Source organism: Nycticebus coucang, chromosome 2, assembly GCF_027406575.1.
Source record: "Nycticebus coucang isolate mNycCou1 chromosome 2, mNycCou1.pri, whole genome shotgun sequence".
Taxonomy (NCBI): Eukaryota; Metazoa; Chordata; class Mammalia; order Primates; family Lorisidae; genus Nycticebus; species Nycticebus coucang.
Window position 1 is genome coordinate 36,072,651 of NC_069781.1, and position 24,266 is coordinate 36,096,916.

The following is a 24,266-nucleotide window of genomic DNA, read 5'->3' on the forward strand; positions in this document are numbered from 1 at the left end:
GACAAAATTATCCTCAAAAATTCAGAAATCTCTTCTATGAATAGCCTGTCTTATAAACTTGTCAGAGTCCTAAAGCACACACAGGGATTCAAGGATGTCATTAACAATCAGATCAAACTGTTTTCTATCATCATCTTGAGAACTGTCAGAGGTTTCTAAGACCCTTCCGCTGGTCAGTAGACTTGGTCCAATTTACTCAGCAGAACTAGTGAGTTTGGCCAAGTCAAAGTGAAAGCAAGGTATGGGGAGAAGTGGTAATAAGGTAGCCTGGACTCTCCAGTGTAGCCAAAGAGAAGCGAAGTTTATTTAAAGTAAAGAAAAAGAGCATGTGCTCGCTTCGGCAGCACATATACTAAAATTGGAACGATACAGAGAAGATTAGCATGGCCCCTGCGCAAGGATGACACGCAAATTCGTGAAGTGTTCCATATTTTTAAAACAAAAAACAAAAAAAAAAAGAAAAAGAGCATAGTTCATTTAAAGTAAAGCATAAACACAGACTTTTCCAGAAAGATTGCAAAGAGTTGCCCTGGCAAGTGAGCGAACAGGCCCCCACACGAGTTATCTTATATCCTCCCACAATTACCCTGTTTCCCTGAAAATAAGACAGTGTCTTATTTTAAGGTGTGCTCCCAAAGATAAGCTAGGTCTTATTTTCAGGGGACATCTTATCTTTCCTGTAAGTAGGTCTTATTTTCAGAGGATGTCTTATTTTCGAGGAAACGGGGTATCTATAAGAGTTTTTTCATTGGTTCTTGAAGGTCCTTAGGTATACTTGCCTATTTCTTATGTTACTTTAGTTACCACAGGTTACTTCAGTTACCACAGCGCCCATTTCCCTTTACCTGTTAACAATAATTGCTACCTGCTACTTTTCAGACAATTGTAGGGTGGTGTCTATCAGTCCTGATGTCTAGGACATTTGTTGTGTGTACTATCCTGTAACTATGACCACGATCCCAACTGTGTCACAAGCCCGAAACTGCATTTTGTGGAGAACAGGACATACTCCATCAATTCAGTCACAAGGTTCCAGAAACTCATTGTTGCTCTGGCTCCTTTTTAACTTTTTTTATCCCGGTGGCCAGACTTTTCTCCTACTCTCCTGTATCCCCTTTCCCTAGTCATTAACCTGATCTGAACATATGTGTAATGCCCAGTACTAAGATTGCCACACTGATTTCTGAGTATAACCCAGAATGTTATACTCTTTCAATGCACACATACTCAAACACAAACAAATACACTTCCTTAGGACACAATTAGTAGATTCCCAATCTACCTGTAATACAAGGACCATGGAATTCTACACTTTTCTTATTCAAATCTCGATCAGTGGAATCTTCTGGAACAGGAGGGAATTGCTAATAGGCTAGAGACAGTGTATCCCCATTCATAGGGACAGCTTTCTCAGATTTCAGGAGGGTCCTTTTCTTTTCTGGTTCAGCCTCTTCTGTTATTTTCACTTTTCCCTCAGAGGAGCCTTTTCTTCTCTAGCAACCCAGTCTCAGAAAAACTATTTTGAATGTCTAGTAAATTAGCTCTGAGATGTTTTTAAGGGTCTATACTTAGGAAAATAGCATTCACTTTGCAACCTTCTTGGGATTTTTATTTAGCTAGAGTCTTTTCATCCCAGGATTTAAAACATGATGGAAACTTTAGCTCATGAATCAAAACAACTCTCCAGAGCTAAAAGCCAGCTGTATTTGCATAGCAATTAAGCAAATCCAAACTGCAGGGCCAGGTCGAGTGAACTAAATCGCCAAGGTCATGGTTCTATTGAAGTGGTATTACATTCATGATTGCGGAGCCCCCAAATGCTTGCTCCACCTCATGGCTATCTCTCTTCCAACCTCCCTCTTCATGATACTTGGAATAAAATTAATCTTTCTATGTGTGGAAACCACAGGCCTGCTCTTAATTCTTTCCTTTCCTCTAGCTCCAGAATACTAAGATCATGTAGGAAGAAAATTAGAGCATGACCTATTGACCTCCCCGTATTACCATACAAATAAAATAACTTAGTAGAAACGGTGATCTGGGGACTGTTAGTCTAAACTGGAGACTGCTGTAAATACTCTTCGAATTTCACATAGAGTATTTTGACTCTGTCTAATATCATGAACAAATAATTGCTTTGAACTCGGTTTTAATTCTGTAAGCCTAAAAACAGATTCCCAGAATTAAAATCCTTAAAAACGCAAAGGTCTGCGTACCAAAGAGAAGGCAGCTGAGGAGATGAAATGTGTAAATAATTCTTGCTTTAATACCCTTAGCTAGAACAACCTTTAAAGAGACACATGGAGAAGCTCGTTGAAGTCACAGCCTTTTTGAGCCTATTTCAGTGAACCAGTGCGTTTCAGATCCCTCGGGTACGACTCTGAGTTCAGAATTCTCCGCGGCTCAGAGTCTTTTTCCCTCTGAGGTCTCAGGGAATTTTGTAAACTCGGGCTTCCAGCCTCTGAGGAGAGAGGACTTTCCCGGTTTCCTGGGGCACTGGATGTGGCGCTCGGGAATCTCACCAACAGTGGGCGTTTAGCGCAGCCCAGCGACAGGCCGGCGCCAGGGCTCAGCAGCAAGGAGGCGCCGGCTGAGGCGGGGAGAACTTTGCGCTCGGAGCAGAATCACCCTTTGCTGGCCAGTCTTGTGGCTCCTCCAAGGAAGCAAGCGGCGGTGGCGACTGGGCAGAAAAATAACGAAAGAAAGGAAGAGAGGAAGTGGCGAAGGAAGAAGGAAAATGAAGCTAGCTCTGGGGGAGCCTGCAAGAGGGTGGCCCATTGCGGAGCAAAGCGGATTTGGCGTCTTCTTTTCCGCACTCCCGGCGTGAACCGTCTCTCCAACGCCACCCCAGGAAAGCAGTGGGTCCCGCCTGGGCGGAAAAGGGAAAGGAATCCAAGTGAGAGCGCCGCTCCTCTGTCCTCGCTGCCCCCTTGGAACCAGGCTCCCAGCCCAGCCGCCTCGAGGGGCCGGACCCAGTGCTGGAGGCTCCCTGCAGATGGGGCGCGCAGGGAACCTGCGCCCCAGCCGCGGGTGACAGGCGCCCGCCCCGCTCCGCTCAGCGCAGTGCCCGGGCGGACAGAGGATGCCAGGCGGAGGCACCCTGGAGCTGGATCTGAGATTGCCAAGGGCGCGCTCGGCTTCGCCTCGTATGGCCCGGAGACCGTGCCAGCTCCTGGGACCGCTTCGCCGACAGTGAAGCTGCGCACGGGACCTGGAGGCGGAGACCTTAGGCGGCAGCCGGGGGGCGAGCCGGGCGCAGGAGGGGGCGCGCTTTCTCCCTGCGGGTCTCAGTAATGAGGAGACTGAGTTTGTGGTGGCTGCTGAGCAGGGTCTGTCTGCTGTTGCCGCCGCCCTGCGCACTGGTGCTAGCCGGGGTGCCCGGCTCCTCCTCGCACCCGCAGCCCTGCCAGATCCTCAAGCGCATCGGGCACGCGGTGAGGGTGGGCGCGGTGCACTTGCAGCCCTGGACCACGGCCCCCAGCGCGGCCAGCCGCGCTCCGGACGGCAGCCGGGCAAGCGACCAGAGGGATGAACCGGAGCCAGGGACTCGGTGGCCCCCGGCGCCCTCGCCGGGCGCACGCTGGTTGGGGAGCACCCTGCGTGGCCGGGGGCCGCCAGGCGTCCGGAAGCCCGGGGAGGGCCAGGGTCCCGAGACCCTGTGGCCGCGGGACGCCCTCCTATTCGCGGTGGACAACCTGAACCGCATGGAAGGGCTGCTGCCCTACAACCTATCTTTGGAAGTCGTGATGGCCATCGAGGCGGGCCTGGGCGATCTGCCGCTTCTGCCCTTCTCCTCCCCCAGCTCGCCGTGGAGCAGTGACCCTTTCTCCTTTCTGCAAAGTGTGTGCCACACCGTGGTGGTGCAAGGAGTATCGGCGCTGCTCGCCTTCCCCCAGGGTCTGGGCGAGATGATGGAGCTGGACTTGGTCAGCTCGGTCCTGCACATTCCGGTGATCAGCATCGTGCGCCGCGAGTTTCCGCGGGAGAGTCAGGTGAGAGGCGCGTGGCGCGTGGCGCGTGCAGGGCAGGCGGGCGCCGTTGGGGGCAGGGACCGTGGAGAGGGGGGAGCAAAGGGGGCCGCTGACGTCCAGAGGGACAGACGTGGTGTCTTAGAACTTTAACATTGTTTAAGGATGGGACCCTGTTCACAGGTAGGACCTCGGCGGTAGTAGAATCAAATACTTTAAGAGTGGATGAAAATAAAATGCGAGGTGATGGTTGCGGAAAGAAAAAAGGAAATGGGGAGAAAACGGGGGAAAAAACATTGTCATGTTTTAACCAGCTGGGAAAAATCTAATGGGTGCCAGACAGAAGCGAAGTGGAGATACAGGACCGTGGAGAGCGGTCAAGGTGCCAAATAGAACGGCCGGGGATGGGGATGGGGTGTCCCTGACTGGATCACCCCATCTGTCCTAGACTCTAGGGACAGAGTCTCACATTCCAGAGAGGAACTCTGAGAGCCTGTGGGAGAGAAAGCAGCACCTGCTCCCTTTGACTTCAGAAGGTGCGTGTGAGCCCCAGGCGACGGTGTAAGGAAGAAAGGGATCTCTGAATTCCTTTGAGTACACAGAGAATCTGCAGCTAGTACAGAAGCGATCTCTGAAGAAGAGCGGTTAAGAGTGTTTGGGGTGCTGGAAAGTATTCAAAATACAAAACAGTGAAACAATGGATGGGCAAATTCATTTGGGGATTGTTTCTTTGTCCCTGCCTTCCTTCTGTGTGATATGGACTCAGAGGCTGCCATGCAATCGTTATCTCTATTCCCAGTACCTAAGAATAATTACTCTGTCTTAGCTGTTAAAAAAAAGCACACGTATTTTTAAGAAAAGAAGCTATTTGTGAACTTAACTGTTGATTAATAACGAGGAGATAAATATTTAAGGACAGAACAAGGTCCTTGAGCAATAGGAGTTCTCTGCATTTTATGTGTTACTTTTGTCATAATGTCCAGCTGAATTAATCCTTGCACAAAGTATTTGTTAAGCTGACAGGTACCCGGTATTTGGGCCCATTTTAAAGATTGAGAAACTGAGGAAAGTTCTGGGGCTTGCTCAACATTGGAGAATTTCTGGCTGCAACATGTTCACTCTATTCCTTTAGCTTATGTATATATGCGTGTATTTCTAATCTCTCTACTTCTACTTTTGATATATATGTCAAAAGTTTGGTAGAATCTATGCATAAAGTATCAAGGGAGTACTAAAGATTCCTTTTCCTAGAAAAAAATAAATCTTACCCTTTTAATTTTAGGATGAATACAAACCCCTTTCAGCAGTTGCCTAGAAGATTTCTCTTTAATGCTGAACTATAGAAATTTGATCTGCAGAGTGCAGGATAATTAACTTTTATCTAAAATATTTCTATCACCTGAATCTGAATGACTATAAGCAGCAGATGGGAAGGCATGGAAAACACAGGTGCACACTGCTGCCAATGGCCAAAGTGTTATAAACATGGAATTGCATCCATAGGGTGCATCATTGTTAATATCCATGCAGAATCAGATCTAACAGAATGCAGGAGTCAGCACCACTAGCTTCTCACCATTGCTTCCTTATTACCTAATACTTCATAAGTTGCCAATAGTGGTCACAGTCTCCAGATGCCTTTCCATTTGTAGATTGTTTGGCAAGAATCTCAAATAGCAGTACTTCCCCCCGCCCCCAAATTAGTGTTTCTTAGCTAGAAGAGAAATTGTGTTCCCTAATGGAAGTGTGCAGTATACAGCACACTACAACCAGAAAAACCCCGAAGCAGAATCTAGAATCAGTAAATTTCAAAGCTTTAAGAAGACTGAAAGAATAAAGTCCACCAGAGACAAATCGACAATAAAATAAATACTTGGTCAAGCACATTTACTTCTGTATTTTAATTCAGAAGCATTTTAAATCACCGTTGTCATTGTTACTTTCTGGTACACATCTTGAAAGAGGGAGATTATTGCATTAATTCAGATCTAATTTGTCCAGTGAGGATATTTTCTTTCATCTCCTTTTGCATTTTCAATTCAAATATATTTAACTTGTCTTACTATTCTTATATCATTCTCCAAATTCAATATTAAGAATGTCCTGCTCAATGCCAAATCACTGTAATATGTAATTTTAGGATGTGACCATAATCTGCATTCAGGAAAAATCATAATCGATCTTTCCCTTTCCTCTCCTGAAAAGTGGACCTTGCATTAATACAATGATGTGACTTTAAAAAGAAAAAACCTTCTAAATCCAAGAGAATATCAAACTCATTCTACACATTAAATAAAATTGACCATTTAGCCATTATCCTCAAAGTCTGCTGTCCTTTGATTTAACTTGTTGATTATGTCAGTGCCTGAATAAAGGATTCTGGAAGAAAGTGAACTTATTCACACAACCATGTAAAAGAAAATTGGGTCTCTTATTCAAACAAATTAAAATTGCTCTTAAAGGAGGAATAACAGCTGTTTCCTCTCACTTTCCCAGGGACTGCTGATTTCTTTCAGATGCAGGTTCCAGTCCACAAGTAATGGTTTTGGTACCCTGTTTCCCCAAAAATAAGACATCCTCCGAAAATAAGACCTACTTACAGGAAAGATAAGACGTCCGCTGAAAATAAGACCTAGCGCATCTTTGGGAGCACACCTTAAAATAAGACACTGTCTTATTTTCGGGGAAACCGGGTAATATCCTGCCACTACTCTTGAACGGAAGGAGATACCGAGGAAAGCACAGTAGTTTCATTTCAATATACTATTTACTCAAAACATAGACACATAAGATCATCAGTTTGGAGGGAACCAACTTCCTTCAGGCAGGAAAATTCCTTAAAAGTAAACTAGTTCACTACTCACTTTTTGAAAACACGTGTATAATGTCAGGGGGCACCTGTGGCTCAAAGGAGTAGGGCACCGGCCCCGTATACCGGAGGTGGCAGGTTCAAACCTGCACCTCCAAAAACTGCAAAAAAAACATAAAACACCTGTATATTGTCACTACATTATAAAAGTTTAATACAACATTACACACAGGATGGAGTCAGAGCACATTCCTACTAAGAAAAAATTCTCACTTCCCTACCACACTCAAACCCCCACTTGAGGCTAACCCATTTTATTAAAAACGATCACTTCTTAGTTCTAAATTCTATTCCTACAACTGTCAAATAATGGTGTTGCATATGCACCTAGTCCCTTTTACTTTTGTTACATCAAGTGCCTACAGTTACACTTTTTTTCTTCCGTTTCCATATTTCTTTTTCTTCTAGAGGTTTTAGAGGCTTGTGTAGTTTCTTCAAAGTTAAGTCTAAAATTTACCTGCTGAGATAGTAACAAACACACATTTTTCCTAAAATACATAGGTTATGTGAATTCCATTTCAGTTCTATTAGGTAGAGATAATGAATTTGACATTATTGACTTAGATCAAACTGATGCAATTCGAAAGTGACTGTTCTCAACTCTTGTTCAGTGTACTTACCACAATGTTGGCTGTCTCATTAGTCATATGTACTAACAAATTAATTTTTTTTGACATGGAAATGGAAATGTTTTAGATGGCCCACTTTTTCTGATTACACAGGGCTGAGAACTGAAGTCTGTATATTACAGTTTGGCTAGCACAGCACTACTTTTGCATAGTATAGGAACACAGCAATGATACTCGATAACCTCAGTACCTCATGAGGGGACCAGGAAAGGACACTTATTTTTTAAATATCTGCTCTCAACTGTATTAGTTTTCCTTGACTTCCTTTGTGCAAAACACAGCTCTCCTCTGGGGGAAATGTATTCTTCCACAATTTTATGATGCATAGCTGATAGTAGCAACTAATTGTTGCTCACATAAAGATAAACAATTTCAGGGAAAGGAAGAGCAGAGAGAGGGAAAGAGGGAGGGAGTGGAGTCTTGGTGTGTGCCACACCTTTTGGGGGCAAGACACGATTTATAAGAGGGACTTGACCTAACAAATCCCCAACAATTAATTTTTAAAAAAAGATAAACAATTTCAAATTAAATGTCAGTGGTGCAAAACTTTTCCTAGTAGTGATATTTTTACAGGTTCTTCTTGAAGAACAGAGTCGTGGAATTAATTTGGAAGGTTTTTTTAACTGGTAATTTATTTATAGTATTTATTTTTCTAAATAGAGCAGAAGAGACTAGCAGACACCATTTATCGGGCAATTAGTCCGTCTCTCCCATTTACCACAGGAATGTCATTTAATCCATAAAGATGATATTTGATTTTGTTCTTATTTGACATTATATCTTAGTTTATTATTAAATCAGCTGAACTATCTAAAGACCAATTTCAATGTCTAATTCCTCAGTGCTTTACCTTTTGGTACTGCAAAAGGCACCATAGATTTTGCACTATTGGGTTTTATTTCATGAATACCCCCAGTTAGATTCAAACCACATCAGTTAAAAGAACACAGTTTAATAGAAAGCATATCAAATAGTCGTCAAAAGATTCTCATCTGCCTCTATATCTTTTTAGCCATGTAATCTCAGGCAAGTGACTCTCTCTCTCACTGAGTATCAATGCTTACCAGTCAAAAGAAGGTACTTTACCATGCTGACAGGGTTGTTTTGTGAATCAAATGAGAAAGCAGAAGTACCTTGGAAAAACGTACACTGTTAACCAAATACCTAGTGAGTCATGATCTGATAAGAATACATTAATTCCTAATTCTCCAATAATTCTCCATTCATGAGAATTTTGATTTGCAATTACTAATCAAAACGGGATATTATTTACATGTAACATCTCCATCCCCCAACTTCCTCTATACACTCCCCCTCTATTTTTCTCTTATAAAGAAAATTAAGTGGGTTTAACCAAAAACAAAGACAAACCAAAACCCAACTAGGTTCCTAAGTAGGTTGCACGCTTGCCTGGGAAAAGAAGACATGCCTTCGTACTACTGAACCAGTGACAACTACTTACAATGGCACATCCAGCCCAGCTTCAAGAACCTTAGATTCTGCCATAGAAACTTCAATAAGATGCTCAAGGTTTTTGAGAAATGTTTGTCCTTATTATTGGCCATAAGTTTTTTCTATAGACAAACTCATTATTCCTAAGACTATGGCCACACAGAGTCTGTCCCATTCATACTCTTATTTCACCAACTCCATGACTAAGCACACATTAGCTCACTCAGCTTTTTTTTTTTTTTTTTTTTTACAAGTCTTTCGTGATAAAGAACATAGTATCTTAGTTCATACTGCCTGCCACAAGCTCTTTATCTCACCATGGACAGTTAAAAATTTGCAAATCAGCTATTTTGAGTGTAATTGCCCTAGACAACTATCTTGGGCTCGTGGCAAGGTATTGCTCATTTTAGTGAAATCACTAACTGTAGAGATGAGAAATCTCATTGTCTTTTTTTCCTGCCTGCTCTACTAGCTTCTGCCACATACACAGAAGAGTAGAGGAGCTATACAGCCCCAGAAGTATGATGCCAAATCCGTAAAACTAGATAAGAAAAAAGAACATCTCTTATAATCTGCCACATTGTTTTATGAGTGAATGTGTGAATGACAAACTAATAGAAATCTTTCAGCCATTCAGTTGTCTTTCTCTGATATTTTCTTTATGGGAATGTGGGAGAAAAAGAGCCATGGGGAAAAGATGAGCTAAGAGTGAGAGAGAGGTGGCTCACGCTCTCTCTGTCTCTCTCTCCTCTCGTCCCTCAACCTGACCTCAGCCACTTTCTCAGAACTTTTTCTTAACTGTATAAGAGTCAGGCACTTTTAGGGGAAACTCTTCACTGTGTTTTATCTTTTTCATTGAGGGGGTGGGTTGGTCCCTCACCTGGGATGTTTATGAGCACAGCAGGAATAAACCCTGTCTGGCCTAGGGATAGAGATGAGCCTTGCAGGGGCTCAAGTGATAAAGAATTAGACAGGATAACTCCTTTTTTTAGTTCATCTGAATTCTGAGTATCATTATTCATTTGAAGCATAAATCTAGGAAAGATTTTAATCATATGTATTTTTGTAGCATTTATGTTTTCCAAGGCTTCTTCACAAATGTGTTTATATAATCCTCCTAATAGCCCTGAAGGTAGCTACCAAGGTGTAGGCAAAATATAAGGAAGTAGAAAGAGCTCTCCATTGTAGGAAGTAAGGAGTCATCAAAAAGATAAAAGGCTAATGATTTCCTTCTGAATTTAGTATATTTGCAGCCTACAACCAAAGAACAGACTGGATCCATCACTGCTTTTATAATAGCCCAGTAGAAAGAATAAAAGATAGATCTACTTCCAGGTTTGACTGTTAAAAGTATACTGTACACTAAACATTAATCAATGAGCATTTAATTGATTGAATCGTGATATCTATTTACAATGATATATCAGGTACACATTCAAAATAACACTCTATTTATTGACATAGAAAAGTAAAACACTATAAAAATATATATAAAGTGTGACTTCATTTTGATAAAATGTGAAGTCTGGAACTTTATTTATAAAAACATTAATAATGATTATAACTAGATGGTAGAAGTCCTATTTTTTCATATTCATGCCTCTGCTTTCCTAAAAATAATGATATATTACCTATATAATCAAAAAATAATAAGAGAAAAAAGATAAGTTGCCTTCCCACTTTTCTCATCTGTGTTTTAATACTTCAATAAGAAAATACATATATCAAGAAAAATAAATTGTGGAGTATGTTTAAATTTATCAAAGGAGAAGGGAGGAGGGAAAAGAGAAAGGGGAGGAGGGAGGAGGATGGGTAATGTACACAAGGTAAGGGTTTATGCACACCCCTGGATGAAGGGCTTAACCACAACTTGATCTTTGCCTTAGAAATGCAAACAATGTGACCTAATCATTCTCACCCTCGTATTCATCTAAAATAAATAAATTAATAAATTAAATAAAAACAAAACCATGTCAAAGTCCTTTCTCATCTATTTGTCATTTTATCAATTACTTTGTGAAGTGAGCAGGACAAATATTATCACTTTCATAATGCAAATGACAAAAAATGGGACAATAACATGCAGATGAAGGAAATGTGAGGTGGGAATTAAGAGCGTTTGCTTTTGAAAAGCTGGGAGCTATGTTAAAATCTCAGATCTACAACTTTCTGGACATCCTACCTTGGGAAGCAACCTTCACGTCTCCATGTTTCAAATTCTTAAATCATAAATCATATATCTCATGTGTTTATAGTGAGAATTATTTCTTGTATGCAATGTGAACACGGTATCTTGAGTGCAACATGTTCTTATCATGATAATGATGGTTCTTTTAGCACAAAGTATTAATATAGCAAGATTAATATAACAATAATCAGAATATGAACTCTACTATTTTAGCCTGTTTTCCAGGGAATTTCTATATACATTTTCAATATATGTATAATATTCAGGCTTAGGATACCCAGTTCCAGCAAACAACCCAGAGAAAAATTAAGAAATGTGGTGTTTTTAATTTTTTGCTCTTTAGAAAATGGTCTTGCTGTGCTGACAAGAATGGCCAACTCTTGGGCTCAATCTGCCCTCCCTCTTCAGGCTTCCAAGCAGCTAGGGCCACTGCCCAGCTGAAATATGCTGTTTTAAAATCACACTTAGAGTTCACTGAAATACACATGCCAGTTAAGTGTATGTAAAGTTTGGTCCAAGATGAAGTGAACTTTGAGGTCTAGTTTTAGCTAGTTACTTCTTTCTATGGGTTTAGGATGGTCACATTTTTATAGCAGTTATGTCAGAGGTTAAGAATTATGTTGTGGTCTGTTAGACAGAATTATCAAGGAACTCACAAATTTTTCCCTGTCTACTACCCTAACTTCTCATAAAAGACTCTGAGCAGCTAAACTCAAAAGACAATAATAGAATGGAAATGATGATTTCACTTTATTAATAAGTGCATTAGTTCCCTGGTTCGTAGTTCTTTAGAAAAAGATTCGGTTGGAACATACAGCTTGGACCTCAGGGTTTTGTGGCATTTCCTAGTTCTAAATTTTGACATCTACCCATTTCCATCCTGGGCAAATGAAAGAAAGAAGTGGAACGAGAGATAAAAGACAAACAATGGGAGTCTATGGAGCAGAGTTGGCTTATTTCACTGGGACCATCCCAAAGGTTTTCACATCTAAATCCTCAGAATGTGTGAGTGTGTTATCTTCTATGGCAAAAGATATTTGAAGATGTGAAGTATCGCAGGAGGTGAGGAGGGTCTCCTGGGTTGTCCAGATGGGCCCAATGTAATCATGTGTCCTTTTAAGAATAATGCAGAAAGCGTTGGAGTTAGAGCAGAAGGCTATGTGATGACGTAATGATGTGATGAAGGAAGTAGAGATGGGACTGATGCACTTTGAAGATGAGGAAGGAGCCGTAAACTAAGGAATACATAGTCACTAGAAACTGGCAAGGAAATGGATTGTCCCCTCAGAGGCTCCAGAAAGAATGCAGCCCTGCCAGCACCTTGACTTTAGCCCAGTGACACTGATTGCAACTGTGACCTCCAGTCATAAGTGATAAGAGAATAAATTACTTTTAAACCACTAACTTTTTGGCAATTTGTTACAATTATAATAGGCGACTAATACACTGGCCCATATAGACACATGCCAGAAGAAGGTAAAAAAGAGACAGAACATAATCTTTATCTTTGTCCTGGGAAGGCAGGTTCTAGTTCAACTCCCACACTTTGTAGCCGGAGAAAAAAAATTCAAGCAAGTTTCAATTTAGGTTCCTGTCTTCTAAAACACAAGGATTCCACCTAGTAGTAACCATGACCCAATTGGTATTTACTTTTTTTTTTTGCAGTTTTTGGCCGGGGCTGGGCTTGAACCCGCCACCTCCAGCATATGGGGCGGGCACCCTACTCCTTTGAGCCACAGGTGCCACCTGGTATTTACTTTTTATTAGAAAGAGCAAAGTCTAATTTGACATGGATCAAATGTTCAAAAACTTCTGTTTACATATGGGCTTTATCTGTATCAATGTAGCTGACAATGGCTCATATTAACCCAAGTTTAAGGGACAACAGCACTGCTATATACTAAGGCTTATAAATATGGGGCAACCATAAAGCAACCCTTTTATGTTTTTTTGAATCCTGTTATATCGAAACTGTTTGATGCACACAATTTTGAGGCGCTTTTCAAATGCATATTGCTTTTCTGATCATAAAAGTAAAACACAGGCACTACTATTCATGCATGTCCACAGATAACCCTGAATAAATTTTGAGGTATTTTATTCTCTCAAGGTTAATGTTTTAAAATTTTAGCAACAGTAGAGTACAATTAAGGAAAGCCCTGGTGTCACTCTACTGAGGCATTGGCATCAAAGAACAGGAGAAATAAAGAAAGAAAAGTCTTGTTATAAAAAAATTTCTGAAAACTCAGATTTGACATGGCTTTTGAAACTTGAGCATTTTGGTATTTCTGTATTCAAAGGTGATCTTTTCCTTTGTGTTTGCAGTCTATCTTTATATTTTCATCTCTCTGCAAGTGGCTTGTATCTGTACAGCACCAAACAATAGCTCAGCCTGTATCTTCCAGTAACATTATTAAGAATGGCTTAGAAATAGGATGTCACTATTCTGCTCTCAGAGGTGATCTGTAGCTGAACTTACCTCGCATTAGTATAGTACCAAGCTATTTTATGGCTGCAGAACCTGCGTGCAATCTTCTTTTTGTATTGAAGGCCTCAACTATTATTAATAGAAGCCAAACAAAAGTTGGGTTAATACTCTCTCTCTCTCTCTATATATATATATATATACACATATACATATATATATATACACATATACATATATATATATTTTTTTTTCAGGAACAAAGTTAAATCTTCAGCACGTCTTTAGCTAACAGAATCATATATGGCTGTGTGCTAGAATGATATTTGTTTAGTTCTAATCAGAGATCTTAAATGAAGATTCCATTAAACAAATAATTTACTTCCATATATTGTGAACACAAAAGGACCAGCTATACAAACAGTTTCACACACAAGGGGACAGTATCATCTTGGTACTATAGCAGGAGTAAATTTGAGTCTTCCTACACATTGTATTATACACATGAAGAAAAACTTCAATATGTAACTGAAAATGAATGATAAATCCATGTCTGAATTAATCACGTGTGCCTTCACCTGTCACAGACACGGAGAGCCACCTAGTGGTCCCCAAAATATGGCTTTAAGTTGAAGCGTCCTAAGAATTTCAACCTCACAACACAGGAAGAGTTTCAAAGCAACTACTACTTCCTGCCTGGGCTTCTGCCTGTGGGAGATGTAGGCTAATCTGTCAAAGAGAAGACCTTCTTCTGTCTTTTACTAAAAAGATTCAACAACCTCTTCTGTACTGCCAGCATATCTAATTGCTATAAACCACAAAGGAAGATGTCTCAAAGTGTGCATCCCGAGGGTTGAGAGAAAAATATGAAAGACTCACTAACTTTAGAAATGTAGAATGGTTAGTTCATGTAGCTGGATTTACATCATTCTTGTTCACAGCACAGTAAGAAATTATGTACCCCTTTTATTGTGTTAAGCACATTATTTATTCCTTTATTTCTGATTATTAAAAAAAAAAGTATATGCCTTGGGAATAATTCTGAAAGCTAACAAAATGCCAAAGAATAAAATTTAAATCGCCCATAAATACACAACCCAAAGATCTGCTGATAGATGTGCTTTATAAAATTGGTTCTTGCTATTTGATGAAGATTCTTTTTAACTTACCCACACAAGATAAACATCTTCCCATATCATTAATGCTTTTCTCCATTATTTTTAAGATAGTATGCCTTTGAATGGTCATTTCCTGATTTGTTTACCTAGTCTGTGTTGTTTAAAATCAGGTTTTTTCCCCATCAAAAAATAAATGAGACTGCTACTAATGGGCCTGCAGCAGGCTCATCATCTTTAACACTCTCTTCACATTTTCACAGTCACTCACACTGTGGAATGGCCTCTACTTGCGTTCTGTTGCACCACCATGCTTTTCTCCTCTTTTTTCTGCTGATTTTTCATTATTTCTTACTGATCATGCATCTTATCTTAGATCTTTTATAATAATTACTACAGTATTATGTTGTCCGATACAATAGCCTCTATTCAAATATGGAGACTTAGATTTAAATTAATTAAAAAACATATAAAATTTAAAAGTCAGTCCCCCAAGCACGTGAATGACATTTCAAGCATTCAATGGCACATATGAGTAGTGGCCATTATATTGAACATCACAGATATAGAACATTTCCATTTCCATAGAAAGTTCTATTGGATTGTGCTGTCAAAAGATGTGCAATTGCAAGGGAAAAAAAAAAACATGCCATGAAGCTCAAAAAGAGGGAATTTCTGCTGACAATCTACAGGAAAATGACAAGGAACAGAATGCATGGGGTAGAGTGGGCTGCACCCCCAGAGAGTGTTTGGAAGCTACTCTCTTTTCCCCCTGCTCCAAGGCAGACTCTTTTCTCACTTTCTCACTTCACACCTGCTCCTTCCTCTGCTTTGCCATAACTTTGCCATGGATATGTTCTTATGACAGGACTTAGCCTGATCCTATATGACTTTACAACTCTCATCAGGCCATCTGGCTGCATTTCTTATGTATCTTATTCCAAATCATCCAGACATCTGATTGCCCAATCTACATAGGTTGGTTCCCTTCCACCCCAAGTTATATGTTCTCCCTTAATTCAATCAGCAATGCCCATACTCCTAAGTCAAGTGCACAGTGTAAGCCTTAGAATACAGCAGTAAATAAAGTACAAAAGTTGCTCTCAAGGAACTCACATTGTAGCAGGGGAGACCGACAACAAAACATGCAAACAAATAAATATGTAAGATACTGTGATTTGGTAGAGACAAGTGCAATGGGGAAAAAACAAAACAGGACAAAGGATGAGAGAAAGGCTATGGTTGGACAAGTGAGGCCTATCTGAGCTGTACCTTTGAGCAGAGAATGAAGTAACGAGTGAACCACTCAAGTTTCTATGGGAAGAGCATTAGGAGCCAAAGGAAGAAAAGGACAAAGACCTTGAGATAGGAATAAGCAAAGCAATGAAAAATTGTTGAATAAATGGACTATCCTTGGTACCAACCATAACATAATTTTTTAGTGGGCACAATTTCAAAGGAGGTATAAATAGTGAAGCAATAATTCAATCTAATACACCTCTATAGATGGACCTTTCCTAAGGCTTCAATTCCTAAATTTATCTCTTTGCATGTAAGAAGACAAGAGATTTCTAATTGGAATTTTTAGTCATATCTCCAAGTCTAACCTAAACTTAAATTATTTAAAGAGAGCGTGAGAAGGCATTTCCTCCGACTCTAACAAGATTTTTCATAATGTCTTTGACTTCTCCTTTTTCTTCTCAACAGGTTCTGTTGCCTTTCTCCATATATTTCTCATCTCCCCGTTCTTTCTTCTTATTTTCACATTCCTTTCTCCCAATACTTTTTATCTCTAGTTTCTTTCCACCAAACCATTTTGCACACTACTGCTAGATAAATCTTCCTAAAGTAACTTTCATTCTTTCTTTCATTCTTTCAACAAACACCCATCAAGTATAATGTGCTGAGGCTCATGCCATTCCCTTGCATGCCATTCCCTCAAAAACCACTTTATGATGGCAATATTTCCTTTCTTTTTCCATGACCTAACATTCCTGTGGGATGAAATACACACCTTAATAACAATCACTCCCTATAACAGTAATTCACAGAAATGCAGTGGGGTGTACCACCCTTAAAAGAAAGTATCAGATTCTCCAGGTTTTTATGAGCATAGTTCAAAAAAAGCACTCCATCCCTCACTGACATGCCAAGACTCTGACATGCCTCCCCTAAAGCCAGAGAAATATGGGTCAATAATTATCAGCAAATCTACAGAACCTGGTCCTCAAGGCCATCCCGCAAACATGTGCAACTGACTCTTGCCAATCCATGGCATTCTGTTGAGATATAGGTACACAGAAAGCACAAAATTTCTAGTAGTTGAAATGTGTATATGATTTTTTTAATCAATAAATGTAAATCACTTTAAAGCATTGAAAGTGTATTAAAAAGCATTTTTCTATTAAATATCTATATGGAAAGACAGATATATACCTAAGTTGTCACAATTTGCAGATGAAGTACGCTCAAATGCAGAATTGATTTTTCCATCAAAACAATGTTATCTGTACTTGTTAAGACCTCATCAGGCCACCAAAGCCTGTTTGACCCATTATATATCAGAACACAGACACATAACACCATCTCTAACAGACTCTTTCTGTAGGATACCGAGGGGGATGTGGAGTAGCAAGGAGAGGTAGAAATATGGCTTTAAATTACAGTTCTAAAACCATTGGTAGAACCTTGGAAAACATCTCAGAACCTCAGTTTCCTTCTTTGTAAATAGTCACTCATTCAACATGTATTTATTGAGTGCCTACTGTGCTATGTTAAGGAATTAACACTGGTATCAGTGAGTTAATATACATGTACATAAAAACACTTTGTAAAACCAAATTTTAAAAAGAGGTGAGGAGCATTGTTATTGAAACATTCTTTTTCTTTGGGAAAACTCATTCCGACTTTCAGGATATGCCTTCCTCGGGACTAATTTGGCGATCGAAACAGCCTACTATTGGTCCACCCTCTTGCAAATGACCCGACTGGTCGAACTGTGATTTCTAAATGGTCAGTGACAGTTGGACATGGAGAGGAGAGCAGAGTGTCACACTTCCCAAGCAGGGAACTTACAAAATGTGTTCATCTTAGATGTCCCCATTGTCAGAAGGAGAACACAGGGAACTCTGCAGCTCACCTTAAGGCTGGGGAGGAAGCAGGGAATTTGGGAAGCTGGCAGGACAGGAGGAGTGCAGCGAAAACGCAGCTTAGAATGAGAAACGCTGGGCAAATCAACTATTATTAAAGCTAGGATTGCCAGTTTAAACTCATAAAATGCATTTGTTAAGATTGAAGAGGGCTTCAGTTTCTAAATGAAACTCCATATTGGGGTGGGATACTGGAAGTGATCACATCCCATTCTAATCTTCATTCCAAGCGCACCTTTAACATTCGCAGAGCAGCAGCCACCTAAAGGCCTTTGCTTCTCCAGCTCTCAAATCTGCTTCAGGATTTAACCCCAAACCCAGACCAAGGGAACCCCCCGGACCTCCTTGAAGAACAAGAAAAGGAAGTAACACCAGCAGAGATCAGTGATAAATCAACAAGCTTAGCCACGGCTCCACCATGTCTGCCTACAGTACCTGAACGGCCTCCTCACCTCCGTTCTTGGCCCCATCTACTCTGTTCTCCAAGCTGCTATCAGAAGAAACCCAGCCCACTAGCCTGCTTACACCTTTTCACCACTCCCCTCCAATGTCAGCAGTGCATCCCCAACTTAGGCACGCCTGTATTGCCTTCACAATTTCTATCATATCTGGGTTATTTATTGTTATTAATTTTTATTTTTTTTTCACTGCAAAAACAATTTTTATTGTATCCTTCAGGGTTTTTTGTAAGATGAAAGAAGATAGTCCCCTTTTATTTCATTTATTTATTTATTTATTTATTTTTATTATTAAATCGTAGCTGTGTACATTAATGCGATCATGGGGCACCATACACTGGTTTTATAGACCGTTTGACACATTTTCATCACACTGGTTAACGTAGCCTTCCTGGCATTTTCTTAGTTATTGTGTTAAGACATTTATATTCTACATTTACTAAGTTTCACATGTACTCTTGTAAGATGCACCGCAGGTGTAATCCCACCAATCACCCTCCCTCCACCCATCCTTCCCCCCTCCCTCCCTTCCCTCTCCCCCTTCCCCCTATTCTTAGGTTATAACTGGGTTATAGCTTTCATGTAAAAGCCATAAATTAGTTTCATAGTAGGGCTGAATACAATTGGTGCTTTTTCTTCCATTCTTGAGATACTTTACTAAGAAGAATATGTTACAGCTCCATCCATGTAAACATGAAAGAGGTAAAGTCTCCATCTTTCTTTAAGGCTGCATAATATTCCATGGTGTACATATACCACAATTTATTAATCCATTCATGGATCGATGGGCACTTGGGCTTTTTCCATGACTTAGCAATTATGAATTGGGCTGTAATAAACATTCTGGTACAATACATTCCTTTTGGAAAGATGTTTGGAGAACACTTAGAGATCTAAAAAATAGATCTGCCATCCAATCCTATAATTCCTCTACTAGGTATATACCCAGAAGACCAAAAATCACATCATAACAAAGATATTTGTACCAGAATGCTATTAATTTTTAAAACTAATTTGCTGTTTTACTTAAACTTATTTTTTACAATCTTTTCCTCACAACATTAATGAAAAACCAGTACCACTTGTCTGGTTTTAAATAGAAATTAACTGTACAAATCAATCCACAATGCAAACAAAACAATTCCCGCTAGGCACCCTTGCCTGCCAGAGCTCTGAACCTGAGTCCTTTATTAAAAAGGAAACTTTCCAGGTGTTATAGTCACATTAAAGACACACTGACACCAAACGGAGGCTTTCTCCTCAACTACACAGACAGATTAAATGCTAATTGAAAAAGGATTAAGTTTTTCACTAGGTGACTCAGTATTATTAATGTCAAGTCCCTAAACAACATAAAATCAACTCATGAACTACCTACACCCTGCCAAACACTAACTTCTAAAATGAATTCTAAGCAGCTTAGTGTGCCATTCAAGACCCTTCGTTACCTGACCCTCGCTTACATGACACCCTTCTTCTCATTGATTCTTTTTTTTTTTATTTTTTAGAGATAGTCTCATGTTATTGCCCTCAGTAGAGTGCCGTGACATCTCATCTCACAGCAACCTCAAACTCTTGGGCTCAGTAGATCCTCTTGCCTCAGCCTCCCGAGTAGCTGGAACTACAGGTGCCCGCCACAACACCCAGCCATTTTTAGAGACAGGGTCTTGCTCTTGCTCAGGCTGGTCTTAAATCTGTGAGCTCAGGGCAATCCATCTGCCTCGGGCTCCCAGAGTGCTGGGATTACAGGTGTGAGGCCACTGTGCCCAGGCTTCTCATTGATTCTCAATCCTCACTTTTTGCATTTTGTGCTCCAGCAACCCCTAAGTGTGCAACACTGCTCCAAGCCTTGGCACATACTGTTTGTTCTCACTGCTTCCAGGCCCTTTCCCTCTGTCTCTGTATCGAATAAACATCAGCTCTTCCGTGCCTGGTACACTGCCCACCCTTCCCTTGCCACAATTAATCACCTCCACTTCTGTGTGACTTTTCTACCTTGTATATTTGTCACACAGTAATGTCATTATTTGTTAACGTGTGATTCCCTCTCCTCTGCCAGACGAAACTGTTAAGCTCCTCACATGATGTCTGGCTCCTAAGAGACGCTCCATGACTATTGATTAACATGAGTGAATGGTCCACACTCCCATGCCTTCTAGCATCACAGAGCTAAGTAGCACCTGCGGAGAACTCGCCACCTGTCAAGGTAATGTGAACCTAACGGTGCACCTCCTCCTGGAAGGGGTTCTCCTTCACCATGGTAGTGAGAGTCTGTGAACCTTGGAATTCCGTTCCTGACCCCCCCCCCCAAATTTAGTATGTTATAAGCTGTAGAATAAAGCCCAGAGAGTAAGGCCATGGGAAAATCAATTTTGTAAGAAATAGAAAACCTGTTTCTACTGCCCCATCAAATTCTTCATGCTTCTTTCACTGTCCCCAAATCGTTTTCCAATTTGCCATGGACAGAAAATGACACTGTTCTCATGCCTTTGAGCCACTGCTTTTCCAAACCTTCACTCCCCCTTCAGCCAATTTCACTGTACTGTATAGCCAAAGATTCTTGACATTTAAAATTACAGAATGCCAAAGTCGATGAAAAGTAAACTTACTGGAAATAATCACCAGTGAAAAAGAAAATTCCGGGAATTGTGTTTCATCCTGTCATCTCCTGTCAAACAAAAGCTCAGGAAATCAGACAAGAGTTCAGATTTGCCTAAGATTCGCCAACTCTATTCCTAGCTTCCCACTGTACTCACAGCTTGTCGTCAGGAAGTACAGTTCTTTGGGTTTTCAGCCTTCAGGAGTGGTGACCATCTGTGTGTGGACAGCACCTAGGTAACTTCAAAATATACATACCCAGATATATCAAATCAGACCCCAGGGATTGGAACATAGAAATATGTCTACAAAAACAAACAATTTCACAGGTGACTGTTTCCACAGGTGATTTTGAGTATCATTTTTGGGGATCCACATGATCCTAAGTCTTATCTAATGTGGTTTGTAAAATGTGATTAGGACTCACCTGAAAAAAATCACATTGGTGATTTTGAAGTATAGATTTGGGGGCTCACAGAATTTCACTAAGTTGTGTAGTATTTTGGTACCTACAAATATATGCCTCATTATCTGCAATTTTTTTTTAATTGTTAAATCATAGCTGTATACATTAGTGCAATCGCCTGTACCCATTCTAAGATGCGCCATAGATGTGGCCCCACACATTACCCTCCCTCCACCAAAACCTCCCCCCTCCCTTCCCCTTCCTTGGCCCTTTCCCCATAGTCTTGTGCTATAGTTGGGTTATAGTCTTCATGTGAAAGCTATAATTTAGCTTCATAGTAGGGCTGAGTACATTGGATACTTTTTCTTCCATTCCTGAGATACTTTGCTAAGAAGAATATGTTCCAGCTCCATCCATGTAAACATGAAGAGGTAAAGTCTCCATATTTCCTTAAGGCTGCATAGAATTCCATGGTATTCATGTACCACAATTTGCTAGTCCATTCGTGGGTTGATGGGCACTTGGGCTTCTTCCATGACTTAGCAATCATGAATTGGGCTGCAATAAACATTCTGGTACAAATGTCTTTGTTATATTGTGACTTTTGGTCTTCTGGGTATAAACCTAGTAAAGGAATTATAGGATCGAATGGCAGGTCTAGTTTTAGGTCTCTAAGTATTCTCCAAACATCCTTCCAGAAGGAACGTATTAGTGGGCATTCCCACCAGCAGTGTAGAAGTGTGCCCTTTCCTCCACATCCACGCCAACATTTCTGGTTTTGGGATTTTGTTATGTGTGCTACTCTTACTGGGGTTAGGTGATATCTCAGAGTAGTTTTGATTTGCATTTCTCTGATGATTAAGGATGATGAGCTTTTTTCATGTGTTTGTAGATTGTACATCTGTATTCTTTAGAGAAGTTTCTCTTCAAGTCCTTTGCCCACCCTGAGATGGGATCACCTGTTCTTTTCTTGCTAATATTTTTGAGTTCTCTGTGGATTCTGGTTATTAAACCTTTATGAGAGGTATAACCAGAAAATATTTTCTCCCATTCTGAGGGCTGTTTGCTTGCTTTACTTACTATGTTCTTGGCTGTGCAGAAGCTTTTTAGTTTGATCAGGTCCCAGTAGTGTATTTTTGATACTGCTTCAATTGCCTGGGGGGTCCTCCTCATAAAATATTCACCCAAGCCGATTACTTCAAGAGTTTTCCCTGCACTTTCTTCAAGTATTTTTATAGTTTCATGTCTTAAGTTTAAATCTTTTATCCAGTGAGAGTCTATCTTAGTTAATGGTGAAAAGTGTGGGTCCAGTTTCAGTCTTTTACAGATCACCAGCCAGTTCACCCAGCTCCCTTTGTAAAATAGGGAATCTTTTCCCCACTGAATGTTTTTAATTGGCTTGTCAAAGATCAATAACGGTAAGTAGCTGGATTCATGTCTTGGTTCTCTATTCTGTTCCGACATCTACTTCTCTGTTTTTGTGCTATACCATGCTGTTTTGATCACTATCGATTTATAGTACAGTGTCAGGTCTGATAGTGTGATTCCTCCTGTTTTGTTTTTATTTCTGAGTAACGTTTTGGCTATTCGAGGTTTTTTCTGATTCCGTATAAAATGAAGTATTATTTTTTCAAGATCTTTAAAATATGACAATGAAGTTTTAATAGGAATTGCATTAAAATTATATATTGCTTTGGGTAGTATAGACATTTTAACAATGTTGATTCTTCCCAGGCATGAGCATGGTATGTTTTTCCATTTGTTAACATCTTCAGCTATTTCTTTTCTTAAAGTTTCATAGTTCTCTTTATAGAGATCTTTCATGTCCTTTGTTAGATAAATTCCCAAATATTTCATCTTATTTGGCAGGAATAGAGTCCTTGACTGTTTTTTCGGCTTGGCTATTGTTGGTATGTATAAAAGCTACAGATTTATGGGTATTGATTTTGTAGCCTGAGACATTGCTGTATTCCTTGATCACTTCTAAGAGTTTTGTAGTAGAATCCCTAGTGTTTTCTGGATATACGATCACGTCATCTACGAAGAGTGAAAGTTTGATCTCTTCTGACCCTATGTGGATACCCTTGATCGCCTTTTCTTCCCTAATTGCAATGGCTAAAACTTCCATTACAATGTTAAAGAGCAATGGAGACAATGAGTAGCCCAATGAATTGGGCTGCAATAAACATTTTGGTACAGATGTCTTTGTTATATTGTGATTTTGGTCTTCTGGATATAAACCTAATAAAGGAATTATAGGATCGAATGGCAGGTCTATTTTTAGGTTTCTAAGTATTCTCCAAACATCCTTCCAGAAGGAACGTATTAGTATGCATTCCCACCAGCATTGTAGAAGTGTGCCCTTTTCTCCACATCCACGCCAACATCTCTGGTTTTGGGATTTTGTTATGTGGGCTACTCTTACTGGGGTTAGGTGATATCTCAAAGTAGTTTTGATGTGCATTTCTCTGATGAATAAGGATGATGAGCTTTTTTTCATGTGTTTGTAGATCTTGCGTCGGTCTTCTTTAGAGAAGTTTCTCTTCAACACCCTTGCCCACCCTGAGATAGGGTCACGTGTTCTTTTCTTGTTGATACTTTTGAGTTCTCTGTGGATTCTGGTTATTAGACCTTTATCGGAGGTATAACCTGCAAATATTTTCTCCCATTCTGAGGGCTGTCTGCTTGCTGTACTCACTATGTTCTTGGCTGTGCAGAAGCTTTTTAGTCTGTAGCCCTTATATATACCAACAATAACCAAGCTGAATAAACAGTCAAGGACTCTATTCCTTTCACAGTAGTGCCAAAGAATATGAAATATTTGAGAGTATACCTGACAAAGGATGTGAAAGATCTCTTTAAAGAGAACTATGAAACTCTAAGAAAAGAGATAGCCAAAGATGTTAACAGATAGAAAAACATACCATGCTCATGGCTGGGAAGAATCAACATTGTTAAAATGTCCATACTGCCCAAAGCAATATATAATTTTAATGCAATTCCTATTAA

The 24,266-nt window shown here is 40.1% G+C and overlaps 1 protein-coding gene and 1 non-coding gene across 2 annotated transcripts in view; both read left to right on the top strand.

The window, feature by feature from the left end:
• The first annotated feature begins 328 nt into the window (after window positions 1-328).
• Window positions 329-435, top strand: LOC128579948 (U6 spliceosomal RNA). Its single transcript, XR_008378316.1, has one exon. It is a non-coding gene; the product is annotated as a U6 spliceosomal RNA (small nuclear RNA).
• A 2,830-nt stretch (window positions 436-3,265) lies between these two features.
• GRIN3A (glutamate ionotropic receptor NMDA type subunit 3A) overlaps window positions 3,266-24,266 on the top strand; it is a 196,118-nt gene continuing 175,117 nt past the window's right edge. The window contains exon 1 of the mRNA XM_053577442.1: window positions 3,266-3,992. Within this exon, the coding sequence (XP_053433417.1) occupies window positions 3,294-3,992 (699 nt within the window). The 5' untranslated portion in view covers window positions 3,266-3,293. The remainder of the gene's footprint in view (window positions 3,993-24,266) is intronic.